Source organism: Varroa jacobsoni, unplaced genomic scaffold (assembly GCF_002532875.2).
Source record: "Varroa jacobsoni isolate VJ856 unplaced genomic scaffold, vjacob_1.0 scaffold_201, whole genome shotgun sequence".
Classification (NCBI taxonomy): Eukaryota; Metazoa; Arthropoda; class Arachnida; order Mesostigmata; family Varroidae; genus Varroa; species Varroa jacobsoni.
In genome coordinates, this window is record NW_019213103.1 from 437,578 (window position 1) to 453,281 (window position 15,704).

At 37.1% G+C, this 15,704-nt stretch overlaps 1 protein-coding gene across 7 annotated transcripts in view; it reads left to right on the plus strand.

Moving 5' to 3' along the window:
* The window catches only part of LOC111273600 (uncharacterized), a 22,575-nt gene extending 16,492 nt beyond the window's left edge, over positions 1–6,083 (plus strand). For 6 of the 7 annotated variants that reach the window (XM_022855318.1, XM_022855323.1, XM_022855321.1 and 3 more), the window contains 2 exons: positions 3,312–3,536; positions 4,964–6,083. In XM_022855318.1, the coding sequence (XP_022711053.1) occupies positions 3,312–3,536; positions 4,964–5,300 (562 nt within the window). In that variant the 3' untranslated portion in view covers positions 5,301–6,083. Of the gene's footprint in view, positions 1–3,276; positions 3,537–4,963 lie in introns of those variants that run through there. The other variant, XM_022855325.2, reaches the window with a different exon arrangement.
* Positions 6,084–15,704: the final 9,621 nt, after the last annotated feature.

Consider the following 15,704-nt stretch of genomic DNA (forward strand, 5'->3'; position numbering starts at 1 on the left):
GTCTGGCTATATAGCTTTAAGGTCACATAAATCAGGTGATCCGGGTTGATGTGGACGGCATTTGAAGGTTGATATTTGACAGTAGTAAACGTGTTAAAACGATTAATATGCCTTTTTTGAGATTACGCTAAGATAAAATAACGTTGAGGGCTTCTAAGATAAAATCTGCGAAAAAACTGGTTTATTTTACAACTTTATTCTGCTAAAAGTACATGCTGGTCCAATCTATCAAAAATTTTGCTGTTTATGATAAAGATACTTTATTGAAAGAAACAATAAAAAATGCTTTTGTCGTGTTCGTCCTAAAAATTTCTATGCGAAAAATGCTTCTAGTGATGGTTGATCCATTACAAACAGGAACGATGAAACATTAAGTGAGTAGCTATAATATCACCAATAAACTAATTATTTGCCACCGAAAAGTTTTAAACCATTTGAAGGAAGTTGACTACAAAAAAGGCCCGATATTTTTTGTCTCACGAATTGACAGAAAAATCATGGTGAAAGTAAAGTAAACCTCCACGGTTTGTGGTAAAGCCGAACGCCAAAGAAGGTAATTCTACGTTTTTGGTATGATCGAAAAACAGTCGTGCATTATAAGTTGCTGCTTTTCCGGCAAAACGATTGACTCGGAGGTTTATTGTCGACAACTGACAAGATTACAGCAAGCCATGAACAAAATATTCAACGAGGGGCGTCGTTATCCATTATGAAGATGCCAGGCCGCACACATCTTTAGCCATCCAGTGAAAATGAGAGAAAACTGAGAGACGAAAATTGAATGAGACATTTTACTGTGTCTGCTATATAACTCGGGTCTCGGACCATTAAACCATTATCTGCCTCTGTCTCGGTAGAACTACTTCAAGTATGTTGACTTAGTCTCAATGGGGGGATGCAGAGATTACTTGCCACGATTATTAGCCCCGAAACCAGAGATGTCCTACAGTGTTAAGATTATAATGTTACTAGAAAAAAGGCAGAAGGTATTCGATAAATATGATGATTCGATAAAAAATGACACATATTTAGTTCATCAATATTGTTTTAAAAGACAACAATTACTTGTTTTAATCATGGCTTAAAAATCGCCAATATTTTTCGGCCACTTAGTAAATAATAGGAGTTATGATACAATTTATATCTACGGCACGCGCTTCAGCACAATTCTATGACATCCCGTCTTGCAACGTCCTTATAGAAAGGATGTCATTCAAAGAATACAACCCGGTAAGCGAAGAGCAATTTTACCAAGGTCATCCTAAAGGTCTCATTTGTAGATATGTTGAGCGAAAACCGTGCCCAAGCAGCGGATCCTGGAGGGAGTTGTGTCTATCCGCCATTAGGGAGCCTAGACTTTCCGAATTATATGCTCGACCTGCTTATCGAATGGCAGGTGTCCAACAGCTGCGTAAGCCCGATGTGGTTTCTCTTGAGATAGTCTGCAACCCGCCCCAAGAAATAAAAATCCCGCTTTCCCTGTAAAAAAAGTCGTCATGTTTGGAATTCTAAGGAAACTCATGAAATGTAAACGCATTTTAAAAAAAATAAACCGGCATTAAAAAAAATAAATGCATAGCGCCACGCCGCGCTGGATTTCGGTTCCGCCTCTGGTAGAAGTTACACAGGGCCAACATATTCCGAATCCGCGTTCTAAGCTCCGCCATTATACAGAAACGTCCTTAAGCGTATAGTAACATCTTCTGGATACCAACGTGCGCTTCCTTACTTCTTCAAGTGACAAAAAGTGGCAGTTTCTTCCATTTCGTACGATGGAAAATGAAGCCGAATTTCTCCTTTCTCAACCCGGTAAATCAGGTTGTCCTTGCATACGTTAAAGGATGAGTCCCTCCCTTCAATTTGGCGATTACCATGCTCAGGTTGTTTCTCTGCATTGTCCGAACCTTATTAAACTCGAGAGCGAGACTTTGTACCAGCACCCCTTCCTGTGGACGGCCTTAAGTAGATCGTATTTAAGACGGCGTAAGTAGGGTTAGAGCTCACAGAATTAGTACAAAGGTTCGTCTCTGTTCTCATATACTTCAGTGAAGTGCTGTCAATCACAACCTTGAAGTGTCTCATATAGAAATACGGTCGAAACTTTTCGATGGTCGACATTAGCCTTTTTGCCTGGACTAGTACTTTTTCTAGCCCAGGTCCAATACCATTCATTTGCAAGCTCGTTTTCAGATTCTGCCAAAAGTGGCACAGGATGGACTCCTGTGGGTTCTTGTGTGGACTGCAACAATCTCCATCGTGCTTCGCGTGTTAAACAAAGTTCTTCGTGCTAACGACAGGCTTGCGGTTCGCGTAAAGTACCGTATAAAGTCCTGATAACAGGAGACTAGGCGTAAAAACCTCTTGAATGGTTAGTTAAGACCAAGAGAAGTAGTTTCCCCTACTCATACCTTTATAAGATCCCAGCGAATACCGGCGGGTGCAACTTTGTTACCTTATCAACTGATCTTTTGGGTTGCAAATATGCAACAGTTTTTTACGCAGGCCAGCAAAGTCAATGGCCATCAAAACTTTCTGCGGGTGCGTTATACGGATGTCGAAGTTAGGTGACTGGGTTATGAAGTTGTCAAAATAGTTCAGGGTCGCGCCTATGTGTATCGTTTTATGGTGACGTTGAGTCAGCAAAATCCGATGTAGGTGTCTTTTTTTTGTTTACTAGGATAAAGGCAGCGAAGTACGGGCTGTATGAGGGTTTAATGATGCCGTTATAATCTGCTTCGCAACCCACCACTACTGGGTGATTTGACCAATCAAGATCGCCCAGTCATGGTGTTGCACAAGCTCGGCATGGATGCGCCTGTCTGTCTGGTTGCTTGAATAAATTTTTGTATTGATTCATGAGGCGGCCGTGCTTTTCTACTGTAAATAATCTACTAAGTCTTCTAAAACCCCACTTATTCTTTCCATAGTTGATGCATTTGTGACACTTTGTATGCTAAAACTATAAGTAATTAAAGAGCCGTAGTAAGGTAGCTTTTAAAATAATGTTGAATAAGAAGAATGCGTCCTTGTGTCATATAGCGATCCTTTTTTAAAGGTGGACTGTTTACAATTTAACTGTCATAATGACTTGAGTGAAGCGGACACTCTAATTAACGTTCAAGATGAATAGTGCTGTTGTTCAGGTTCGTTACCTTAATGTCATAAGTATGGATATCACATATAATTAAAGTAATTAGTAAGGTCGTGCTCTGTTTTTAAAATGCACACATGTATGATCATACGAATTGGTCAGATCCGTATATTTAATGCCTTTAGATGTGCTTTTCGCCTTCTCTCTTTGCTCATGACAGGTATTTTCAAGACACGAACACAACTGGTACAAGCGGAGCGCCAGGCACGGCGATCACATCTTCGCCAAAGAGTCGCTTAGTCGCGCGGGCAACTATGACAGCTGTACTTGTCAGAAAAGTTTTAGTGGCTACAAAACGAAAGCTTGACGCCGAAACAGAGATGATCCGTGAACAGAAACAGAGACATTTTTACGAAGCGAAAATGTTCGATGAAAGGCGAAAAAGGTTGGAAATGAGAAGACGTGTTATTATTGTTTTAAAAGTTTATTTATTATGGGAAAATTCATAGTACCACTTGAGTATTAATATTATAAAGACCAATTTTTTTTTATCCACGCCTGGTCAAAAGTACCAAACAGTAATAGAAAAAAAGAAAAATTTTCATGTATATATAAATGCTTTTTGATGGTCACAGCATCTATGCATTCAACTGAACGCATTTCGACTGAAATCTTATAGATGTTGCACATTATCTCAGTAAGTGCATCTGTAGCTCCTTGTAAATGCTTGCTTAATCTTTGACAAGGAAGCCAAATTCTATAGAATATTTCTCCATTTTAAACATAAACGGCTTTACTTAGCTGGAAACGTACGTATCCTGTTGAGTTTAAATTTATCAATGCTGAGCAGAATAATCGGCAGTTTCTTAAAAAACTAATGGCCAATAACTAGACATAATGTATTTTGAATTATTAAAATCAGTTTTTTGTGAATATCGTTACTAGCGTAGAGTATCTCTTTCTTATATGAGAGTGACTGGCGGAGGCTGTTTAATCCCAGCCCGCCATCTCTATATAGCCTAAATGGCGCCCACATGCAGGAAATATGGTTGAAGTATAAACTTTAGCAAAAGTGTTGTTTATCTGAAACCAGGAACTTGTGAGACTTTCTGTACTAAAGTTAAAAGTGGCTATTAGAAGGAAGCCACGAGCTGCTGGGCGTGCTGTAAAATATATTAGGTTGACAAATGGCCACAGAGGCTTATTCTGGTGAGACAAAAGTGGATCGGCGAAAACGGATACCCTTGTTACACGGTAGCTTCAGGAGAAATAAGCTATATTTTCAAATGGAGGTGCAACAGCCATGCATAGGCATAATATACAAGACCGTATAACCCAAGGATAAGGGATCTGGAAAAACAAAAAAAAATGTATATATATATTGTTTCTTCTTCCTTGATTCATTGGTAGTCCGCCTGTTATTTAGCCAGAATTTCCAAGTTAGTAGAACCGTTTTTGGATTACATCGATCATAAGTGTCAAGATGCAAACGATGTTAGGCGTAGACGGGCTCATTGCTTATATTATACAATTAATTATAAAATTACTGAGTATTCGAAACTTACCCACTAATTTTTTGGCGACACACTGATGTAAAATTGGCGTGCCGAAGTAGCAGGACACCAGTCTACTGATACGCCATCTCCGAGAATTATTTCATCTGTACGTATAAACATATGTATACCTTTTTTTAAGGGTTGGTTATACGATTTATACAGGTTCTTGTGTTTATTTGACGAACATTACTGCTTGGCCTGTAGCGCTTATATGAATTTGCGCTTATTTTCAGTTAATTAAATATAGTCAGTTGTTGAACTTCCATAGACGACATATCTTCAAATGAAATAATTTTTAGATACTCGATTTTTCCAGATTAGCCGAAGAACGCGAGCTTATAGCTGCCCAAAGGCGGAAGCTTGACGCGGAAACCAGGTTTTTACAGGAACAGCAACGTAATGAAGTAATCCGGCGCGAGCTATTATTGGCTGATGTAAGCGCAATCAAGGGCAATGGCTTCGGCTCCGCGTCGGGCACCATTGGAAGTATGAGTTTACGTCAGGGTAGAGTTCATTCTCAGCAACCTATCCCTATACAAATAAGTGGAACAACATCAGCCACAACAACATCTGGGACTAATATACATCATTTAACAGGCGAACATAAAGCGAACACGAGTTATGTTACCGTCGTAACTGGGTCTACCGAGTGATAGTCATTGGTTGAGATCAAATTTAAACGCTGGTAGTACGCACGTAAGCGACTACATGGCTAGGACTAGCCGATTGCACATTTAGTATTACCTTTGATGTTAAAGGAGAGGAAATAATGGTGGACAAACAAAAGCCGTTTCGTTCTTCTACTGCCTCCCTTCGCTCCATTCATGTGTGATGTGTATGCATACAACCAGCATTAGGCTGTATCTGACCAGGCTTCTGATGGTCTACAAATACCTAACACTACGGACATTGCAAAAGCCAAGTTTGGCCGAGACAGAGACCTCTTCACGGTTGAAGTGTAAATACAGCATGAATTTATATATATTTGTTGCTTAACGACAGAAGACAAAAAAAATCACTCATACAAAGATATAGTCTCATAAATTTAATACTCAAACTCCATTATTTTCTTTCTCACTATCAAAACTATAGGAGACTAAAATACACGATAACTGACTTTGTTTGAGGAATTGCTATAGAAACGTTTGCAAATAGAAATTTACGTAGTTTCATTACACTTGGATCGTGGTTATCGTACAACACTGTGTTTGATCTAACTCTCCTTTATACTATACCTTGTAATGATCGAGCTAAAGAGCCAGTTGGTCAAATATGTTAGAAGGAACAAAACTGTAATTCCCCTGGGGATAATATTCATTTCAAGCAAAGAGGTTTACAACCGTTTCAGGCATCGCGAGTATAAGGGCCCAAAAGGATGATGGATATTTCTTTGTATTAATTAATAAATTAGTTGGAACACTTCGTATCAAACCACAGATATGGTCACTTATTACATGGCTATATAGAAGCGTCAAGGCTTGTTTTAAAAAGATATCTAAGGTCTAAAACTGCCTTAACGCTTGTCAAAAAGGTGCAATCAATGACAGGTCCTTATGGCATGATAAAATATACTGATTTCAAATATCCTCGGGATGCAGATAGCATCTTATATTAGGATACTTACACTAGCAAGAGTTCACATATAGGGGAAAATAGGGGTACTCGGAACAGGGCTGTATGAGCCATTCTGATTTTTTTCTAGCAATTGAAGGTTTATATTTTAATATTACCAAGCCTTTGAAATACACGCGCATTAAAAAATCTACTCCTGTTCGCGACACAAGATTTTTTTCGTTTAATAAGATTACAAAAGGTAAAATTACGTGCGACGGATGAATGTTCGCATTTCATCGAACTCTTGTTGAACGAAAAAGAAGTGAAATAAGGACTTCCTTTTTGTATCACCATTTCGTCTGTCCCAAAGCCACGCCTTCAAAGGCGATGCTGAAAAGAATTAATTTGTAGAAGTCATTATATTATATTGAGCTATATTACAATATAACAAGCTTACACAATAACCTTGGGCACTTCATATGTATACACTTCATTTCGAGAACATATAGGACCGGATGCCTTCGATGCTAATTTTATGGAGAAATTAAAAGAACTAAACGGTTTCAGAGTACAACAACACAGAACAACGTGCCAGGCATATTAGTCTTTGAAACACATTGCCATGACCTTATTGCCATAATGCATTGTTCAAACGCACCTTATCGTGGATAATTATGAAATCATAAATAAGAATATTCCATAATGATTTATACCAGAATCATAAATAATTATACTAGTTATATAGATTTCAGTGCGGTCAACTCTGCTTCAGAGAATGGTGTACACATATATTAAAGACGGCTTCACACCGCGCAGTAGAGCCTTGTGGCCTGTAGTGAACGAATCGTAATCGTAAACTTGTCTAATTTATAGTAAACAAATGGCTTCTCCAGCCATAATCTGAATATTGTCTATATTTAAAAGCATTTTTCTTTTAGTTTTGTCAAATAACTGATTTCTTCGTCCAAAATCTTTAGTGGCCGGACTACGCTCACCTCCAGGCTGTATAACCCCAACCTTGTGGGTCTATATGGCAAATGACATATTTTAAATTATTATTTTCTTGAAAATGAGTGAATTTAAGTAAGTCCATTTCGGTCACACAACAGAGGAGTCCTAGAATAATATACGAATACAGTTTCTATGGTTTTTCCATAACATTGTTTTTAACGACAGCATTAGCTTTTGGTCCATATAGTTCTACATTCCTTAATATGTGCCAAAAATGGTCTTTCTGATTTTTTGCATATAAGTATACTTCCATGAAAAAATATAATGCATAAAATAACAGAGTATCTTTTCTTTTCGCAAAAAATCATTTAAAGTCTAGACTTCAATGAAAACTGGTGGGAAAACTATTTTTTGGGCAGTCATTTCAAAAATCGTTGATGATTTACGAATTATCTAAATAGAAAAGTTGCTTAATGGTTCGAGATTTAGACAATGGCGCAAGATATGATTTTAAAAAACATCGAATTTACAAAATACTTTCGTAGTGTCCTAAGTGGCGCACTATTTACATGAAAACTCTAACGTTAGTTTCATCTCGAATAACCCAATAACTAGAATACTCATAAGATATAACTGGTTAACGGTACCAAAGTGATGGTTTGATTATAATGAAAGCACAGGATATATTACAGAAGAAAATGGGATAATTTGTAATACAACATACATTACATAGTTTAAAATCGACATTTTCTAAAAAGGGTATGTGGTGTTCCAATACACTGCAGTAAAATTTTGCTTTTCGTACGAAGTTCGTCTGCGTCTGTCTACAAGCTGTTAATTGCACCGCTTTATTTTTTAACAAGGAGACAGAAGATCTAAGAACTATGCACTGGTCTTAGTCTTTCATTTATAAAGTATACAAAACTAGTTTACTAGTTGAGCCAATTTCTTGACGTTTCATCTTTAAAAAGTCAGGAGATAATAAACCTTGAGTTTTACCACCTATTATTGTACTTAATGTTTTTACGATGAAAAATATGAACCATTTTACTATTTTTCACTTGTTGCGTGCAAATCCTCCTAGAATTTCTCAAAATAGGTTGCCGAAATAGGGGGCCTACGTCTTCTCCTTTGGGGATCCAAGGAAATTCATTATCTTGTCACAATGCTTCCGACGCAGAGATATTTCTATTTCCCCCCTATTTTCTGGCCCTGCTCAGAACGTGATATTCTCTACTCGGCTATAACAGTACTATAACTTTGTTGTCTATTATACGTTATTAAACGGCAAGACATTATATTACATTTGTTGTAATGAGTTTGTCGTTTTGTTCTAGAAAAAAATTGGTTTTCCTCGGTGCCAAAAATAGCAAATGAACGGGTGCCCACTATTAAAAGCTTTCCAACAAAATTTGTGCTTATTTGAATGCCCTATTCTGTATACGGCAGTGCGCACATTAGAGCCGCATACATCATGGGCTCCGCTTTTACCTGCTTTAACCCAATCAAACCCACTGATATCAACAAAAAAAAATTATGAGAAAATTCCGAAGTTCTATAAATAAAGAAAACTAGCAACCCTACAAAATGATTAATTGAAGAACTAATCTAGATTAACGATCTTTAATAAAAAAAATGCATTATAACTTTTGTTGAAGTCAGAATAAGAAAATATATTCCGCTGGTACACCCTGTGCGATTAAAAAAAGTTCTTTTTACAAGTAACGACCAACGTAAACCGTTTGAAGGAGTTGAGTAGATGCTGATTTCTCCTTAGAGAAGTCTTGCTGCTGGGGCTATTTGTGTCCGTACCGGCCAAAATTTATATGATCGACAGAAACTTATCGAATAGACTGCAGGTCACTGACGCTTGTGCGTTCAGTCTATAGTCATTCCTATTTTACCTTAATTCTTGTTATAAATAGGTGTTGCTACAAATTGCCTGAAACACACAAGCTCATCCCTAGCCTCACATGATCTTGAAATATTAAACATAGAGGTTCCACTAAAATTTAAACCAGCTAAATAAATAAAATAATACATAACTTGAATGTCGATTCTGAATAAGGCTACGTTTCGTTATAAAAAGGTTTATCTTAGTGAAAATACTGCCTTGTATGTATTGCTATTAGCCGGGAAGATCCTGTATCCTGCTGCAGTGAACTAAGCCTGCACACGCAGCAAAATTCATGTATATACAATTTTTACTTTCCTATTCTAGACGGCAGTTGAGGTTCAATTTATATTGATCATTGTAGTTAATATGGCTTCTTGTAACATAACATTTACCTCACTTATAGGTTCAATTTAATTAATCTCTAGCACATGCAATAAGCCTGGTCTACGAAGACAGCGAAATCTGAATAGAACGGTCAATAATCATCCGGAAGCGTGCATGTAGACGTGTACTTACGTATATTTTCTCTTATCATCTACTTCCACTTCTCTATATCAAGCTGCATTTGTATATGTTCACATTGCAACTTTGTATTCGATAGATACTTTCACAGTTAGGATAGCTGAAAATTGGACTGTTGATAAGATGTCGCTGGTTATCGAACTCTGAGCTATTAAAAATTATTATAATCATTAATTAAATGCACTCATTGAACTTCTGCGGTCCGCTAAATTTGGTAACTTCGCTCTTTGATTACCCACTAGTTACACAGCATCTTTAACTGGAGTTTATTGCCACTCCTGAGTACAGAGATACAGCCAAATCCGCTTACATAACATTAACTACAAGTCGAAAAAGCTGGTGCTTTTAATTTCGTTTTACTGCTCAAACTTTCCAGAGTTAGAAGCTCTAACTCTGATTGCTGCAGAAACCTTGCCTTATTGAATGACTAAGACCTTCCGTCTTCATTTATATTAGTACTTGCTTTCACATATCACCCTACAATAAGTTTTCAGCAAAAAACTACAAAACTTCAATGAAATCGATTTGCCTCAAGTAGCCAAACGTTGCAAGACTCGATGTTTACTTCACCTACTGCGGATGTACTCGTATTTTGGAAAATTTGTTTAGTCTCAGTGCGGTAAAAAAGAGAATCCTGAATCACTTCTATTTTCGTCTATTTGTTTATTTACATTTTTCTAAAAGCCAAAAACGACAGACAATTGTATAATGTAAAGACAAGGTCGAAGAACTTTAAAAAAAACCTATGTTATCACTATATATTGTAGTTCAAAAACAACAAAAATAATTGATTTATTGGTGCACTCCTGCACCTGATAGGAAATAAAATCTGTGAGAAGGTAAGGTATGGTGATAGATTAGTGACAGTGATAATAATAATCTAAGCCGGAGTCGAACTATTGGGCTGTCTGGAGGTGTTCAGCAAGTCACACAATTAAACCATATAAAATACAAACATAATGTTTTGGTATATATTTGATGTACTCTCTTTCATTGCATAGAGATTGAAACTATCGCAATTGAAATCACACGGACTTTTATCTGGGGAAAAGGGACAGCGCATTTGACACAGAAACGGCATCAAAAATGTACATCGGCAATTTCAGAGTTCTGGATGTTCTAATGCCACCGTGGATATATGACTTATAAGCCGATCGAACTCCGCATATTGCTGTTTTGTTCACTTTTTTTTTTGCTTTTACTGATTGAACTGACGCGGTGAAGTTCTCGAAGCAGTCTTTATAACCCACTGAGGGGTCATTTCTAACTTATCCGTATTATTTCCTTGTTCCTCGTTCGCTTTACTTTTGGTTTCACGTTCCAAGAATAACAGATCGGATGGGGATATCCTAAAAACAGTGGTTGTCGTTTTCGAAGTCGTTGCTGCAGGTTCTTTGGTTCCCGCTTTTGTTTTGAGCTTATTTATATATACCTTCGTTTACGATCTGTACGTCTTTACCATTTGTTTGCTCTTCTCTCTTTAGGTTTATCATCGCGCTTATCGGCAGAACAGCATCTGGTACCGCTGCTTCGGCAGGTTCTCCGTCGTTCTTATATGCCTGACTTTTATCCCAACTAGTCCTATCGCCTTTGAAGGAATCTTTGGAAGAGGAATCGCTCGCCAGGAAGAATCCATCCTTTAGTTGGACGCTACACGAGCTGCTTGGCGTCGTTATAGTAACGCCCAGCCTTGGTTAGTGTTTCTGTTATGATAGGATGTGGAAAAGCTTATGCTCTTTCCCTCCTTTGAAAACTTTTAAACACGACAGTATTGTATCCTTGGAAGTACCCCATTTATTGAAGGATAAATTATGGGCCGGGATAAGTCCTCTTCTGTGAGTTGGCTAAATTTGTAACAATCGTTTTTTCTCGATCTTTGAATAACTAACAAAATTTCAGCCTATAAATCTGTCTAGCTATAACAAGTTGTTTAGTGCTTATGTCTTCGTGTGCTACGTACGTGTAATAGCTTTGAATTTTTTTAACGGGCATTCTATTTTATGGCTAGATATCAAAAAAAACAAGAAGAAAGCGGAAATGTAACAGAATCACTTACTGAACCGACACAACAGCACTGGTGACCTTTGCCAAGGGAGTCGCGGTACACCTCATCAGCTGTTTTTCACGCGTAAAGTAGACCAACTAATAGGCAGCAGTGTCTACAACATCCCTATCGTCGCCAGTCACTACGTCAATGTTTCCTCGCAAAAGCGTGTGAAACTAAGTCTTGTCACTTACAACCGTCGAATGGGTCAGGCGCAATCTCGTCAGCTCTGCCGACAGTCAGTCTCAAAAATTTCAGGTAAAAAATATCAGGAGTTGTTCGACGTTGCAAACATTACGAGGAAGAAGCATATCCATTTACCTCCATAGTTAAGACACTTGATCTTACGAGAGTCCTCCTGACAACCTCAACAATCCAGACAGAATTCGAACTCAAGTTTACGAAGAGTGAAAATTCAGGTTGTCCGCCGAACAATCGATGGTTAAATGATCTTTAATAATTACGTCACCACCATCGAAACCAAAGTCTTATTTGGGGTATTTACAATGAATAATGGATGAACTTTTGCTAAGATGTGATCCCATATGTAAAAAGGATCATTATTATGCCCCAATGTTTATATATCTTGAACGAACCATGATGTCAGTTACGAATATCCAGCATTTTTTTAGATCGAGAAATTTTGTACTTTTATAATGGAAACTTTGGCAGACCTTAGTCCTTCTCCGAATTTCCGCATAGTCAGGTCTTGCGCATTCACTGCAATTTAACTCCAGCCAAATGGGAAGGCTTTTCAATGAAGCTTAAACTCGTTCTTCTGCTAGTCCAAAGCCACGTCGTTGACTGTTGAAGGAAATCTTGCGGGAGAGACAGAGGTCTTACAGCAAAACGTCACCTAAATCTATTGTAAATCTTATTATTATAAATCATATTATCTAGAATAGGTACACCGAACTACGAGACATCGCGGATAACACTGAAGATCGTATGAAACGCCGGTATTAGCTATATGACTCTCTGGGGCCGGAGCCTGTTTTCACGAGTTTCCGTCTCCTTCAGTAGAGTAATACGGTAAGGGTACTTATGACAATCTTCGTCCTGACAATCGTTTAATTGCTTCTGTTGGCTGTCCTTTGTCAAGGTTTAAGAAAGGGGGTCCGAGAAAGTTTAGACAAACAGCATTTTCGTCATAACCCTAATATCCACTTAGAGAGAACACATTAAATTTGCTTAAAAGCGGTTCCACTATCATGCTTTATCATAGAAGTAAGGCACATATGTTCTCAAGACCGTAGTTTAGTTCTTTCTCTAGCACGTCAGTCGCGGTATAGCACTATCAAGTTTTGTCAGCACGCTAGCAGAAAAAAGCCAGCTGCAGACATACTCGCCTTTACAGTAACAACTCGCATCCATTGCCAATTGAGACTTTAAGAAGGGCAGAACTTAGATGTCCAAATCTTCCATTAGGAGTTTCCGATTCACTTGAAAAGTCGCTGCGAATTGAAAGGTTGAGTTTTGCAAATTACAAGGGCTATCGATGGAGAGATATAAAATTTGGCAACGCGGCCGCCATAGCCACAATGTCCATGAGGAATGAGTGACATTACACACGTTCACACCTCACACTTGTGATTGATTAGAATAAAATACCGTTATTCTATCGTTATCGTAAGTTCTCTAAAGACTCATTGTAGCATCGTTTAGATATACAGAAAAGGGGCAAGAATCTTTTCACAATTTAAAAGTCTTAAAAAATCCTCAATTTACTCTCTCAATGTTGTGGAAGAAACACAAATTATAATTTTCGTTCGACGCAGGGACACCTTAATACCAGTTCGTATAATATAATACTCAGTAATATAACACTATGTTCTGAGCATTTTAGAAAGTACTATAGTGGTGTATGCTAAAAGCGCAATTTACCATTTTATTATCATTTAGCTGAACGACGATCTTGTCTCGAAGTCACATTGCTCTTTAGGCATATTTGTGATAAAATGGAAGAGTGCTGTGAATCGTTAATACTAATCTTCTGAGTGCATTGCCATTCAATTAACAAATATGGAGCAATGCCGATTGAAATTTCCGCATTGGCAAAAAGGATTAATAACCGGGTAATCAAGGAAATATAGGGAATTTATATAAAGGGTAGTAGGTGCTAGTATATTTACCATGCCGTTCCGTAAATCTGTAAAGTTAAGCAATATCTACCAATATACTTTCTAATGGAGGCAGATCCTTAGTGCTAGACGCATAAAACCATAATACCGAAGACTTTTTTACATTGAAATCGTCGGTATGAATGCTATAATCATATTTTAAAAAAATTCCATAGCTCAGTATTCATTATAAATTGAAACATTTACAACACAGAACTTAAACTGTGCTATCCTGATATTAATTAATAAAACCGGTTGAACGACCACAGTATTTTAGATATAATACCATAGAAATCATACGGATGGTGTTAGGGTGCTTCTGTTACAATTAGGTTACACAGTTAAATCCGCTCTTCAGTGCAATAACTTGCGTATATCCTTCTACTTTAGTAAATACAAAATAAACACTGCCAAAAGGTCTGCAAGTAGTCAAAGGACCTTTTTTCAAAGTGTTAAGATACGTTTGCCTTACCCTGTGGCTTACAAAGATAAATTATAGGCTTTCAACAGTCAAATGATTTTTTCAAACTGTTTAGGATATTTCGTTTTGCCTTGTATACACAAGTTGCTTGTGGCGGTTTTTAAGTTGCACGAGATTGCCGAACAAGCCATGTTGCATTCGAATAATTTTGTAATATCTCTTGTGAAATTTGGGTCCAAACGCGTAATATTTATATTTTTCAATGCCCAATTGAGGTTAGCGCATTATTTTATGCTTTTCTTTATTATTCATAAAGATCTTACATACGGGTGAAGATAAAAAACTAATTTCTAATTTTTATTTGAGGAAACTTAGGGTAACGTTAAATTAACGCGACTCTTCCCAGGTATTTCGATTTAGTAACAATTTTAAATAACAACATTTTTGGCGTCGAACTGTAAAATGCCTGTTTCATTAGAGCATACGTGGGATGTCTTCTCCAAATCTCAAATTTTGTTTATTGAGATTTTCAATTAGCTTTCTTTCTTATTTTGATTTTTTTTTAATCCTTAAGCTTAAGGACGTCGATAGAAGCACCGAAATCGCCAAAATCTTTCCCTATACTCTATTACAGCGAAGCGCTTCATTTTATTATCCATCGACTAGCTAATCAGTATGAGCCCAAACATTTGCTCTCTAAAACGAGTTAATGGGCTTGTATACTCGATGAAACATATCACCTTTTCTTATTGATTTCTCTGGTCAAAAATTTACCCATTTCTCGACCGGAGTAAATTTAGTTTGTATTTTATTCTCCAAAATCGAAATCAAAAGCTTACAGCATAGAGGCTAACAGCCGCATATTTCATTTGAAACCATGATTTTACACGCAACACTTTTTATGCTCCTATAGGATATATGATTACTCCTATTCACTACGTATTTATTATTTATCAAGTTTCTAGTTTGTCTGTGCTAATTTTTTGTGGAGGATCAATTAGCAATTACAAAGGTTATAACGTATGTTGTAAATTTATTAACAAGTAAATAAAAAAAAAAGGTTTACTGAAAGGAAAGGTAGACATTTTTGCTACGCAGGCTAATAATGAAAATCGATATACGCGCGCATATAGTAGAACACACAGACTTCTGCTAATATCTAAGTAATTTGTGCATCATGGGCGTAAAATTTCGAACCTAAATTTAAAACAAATGGCTATATACTATTAGTTTGCATATTGGTGCCCAGAGTATGCCAAAAAAATCGGAAAAATATTTTTATACCGATTTTTCACGCCGTCTGAGTTAAAAAATTGTCGCTAGACTATCAGGTAGACGACATTTCAATGAAAACACATATTATTTCCTAATTGAAGGATTTTCCAATTGAACGCACTGGTTAGGCTAGCGTTATCGCAGTTTATATCGCCAATTTATCAGTAGTTACACTGTAATATTATAAAGTACCTTTACTATATGCATGCTCATAAGATAAATCTTGTCTTCAGAAACAAACTTCATTTTTAATAGTTGTTCCTGGTATGCTAA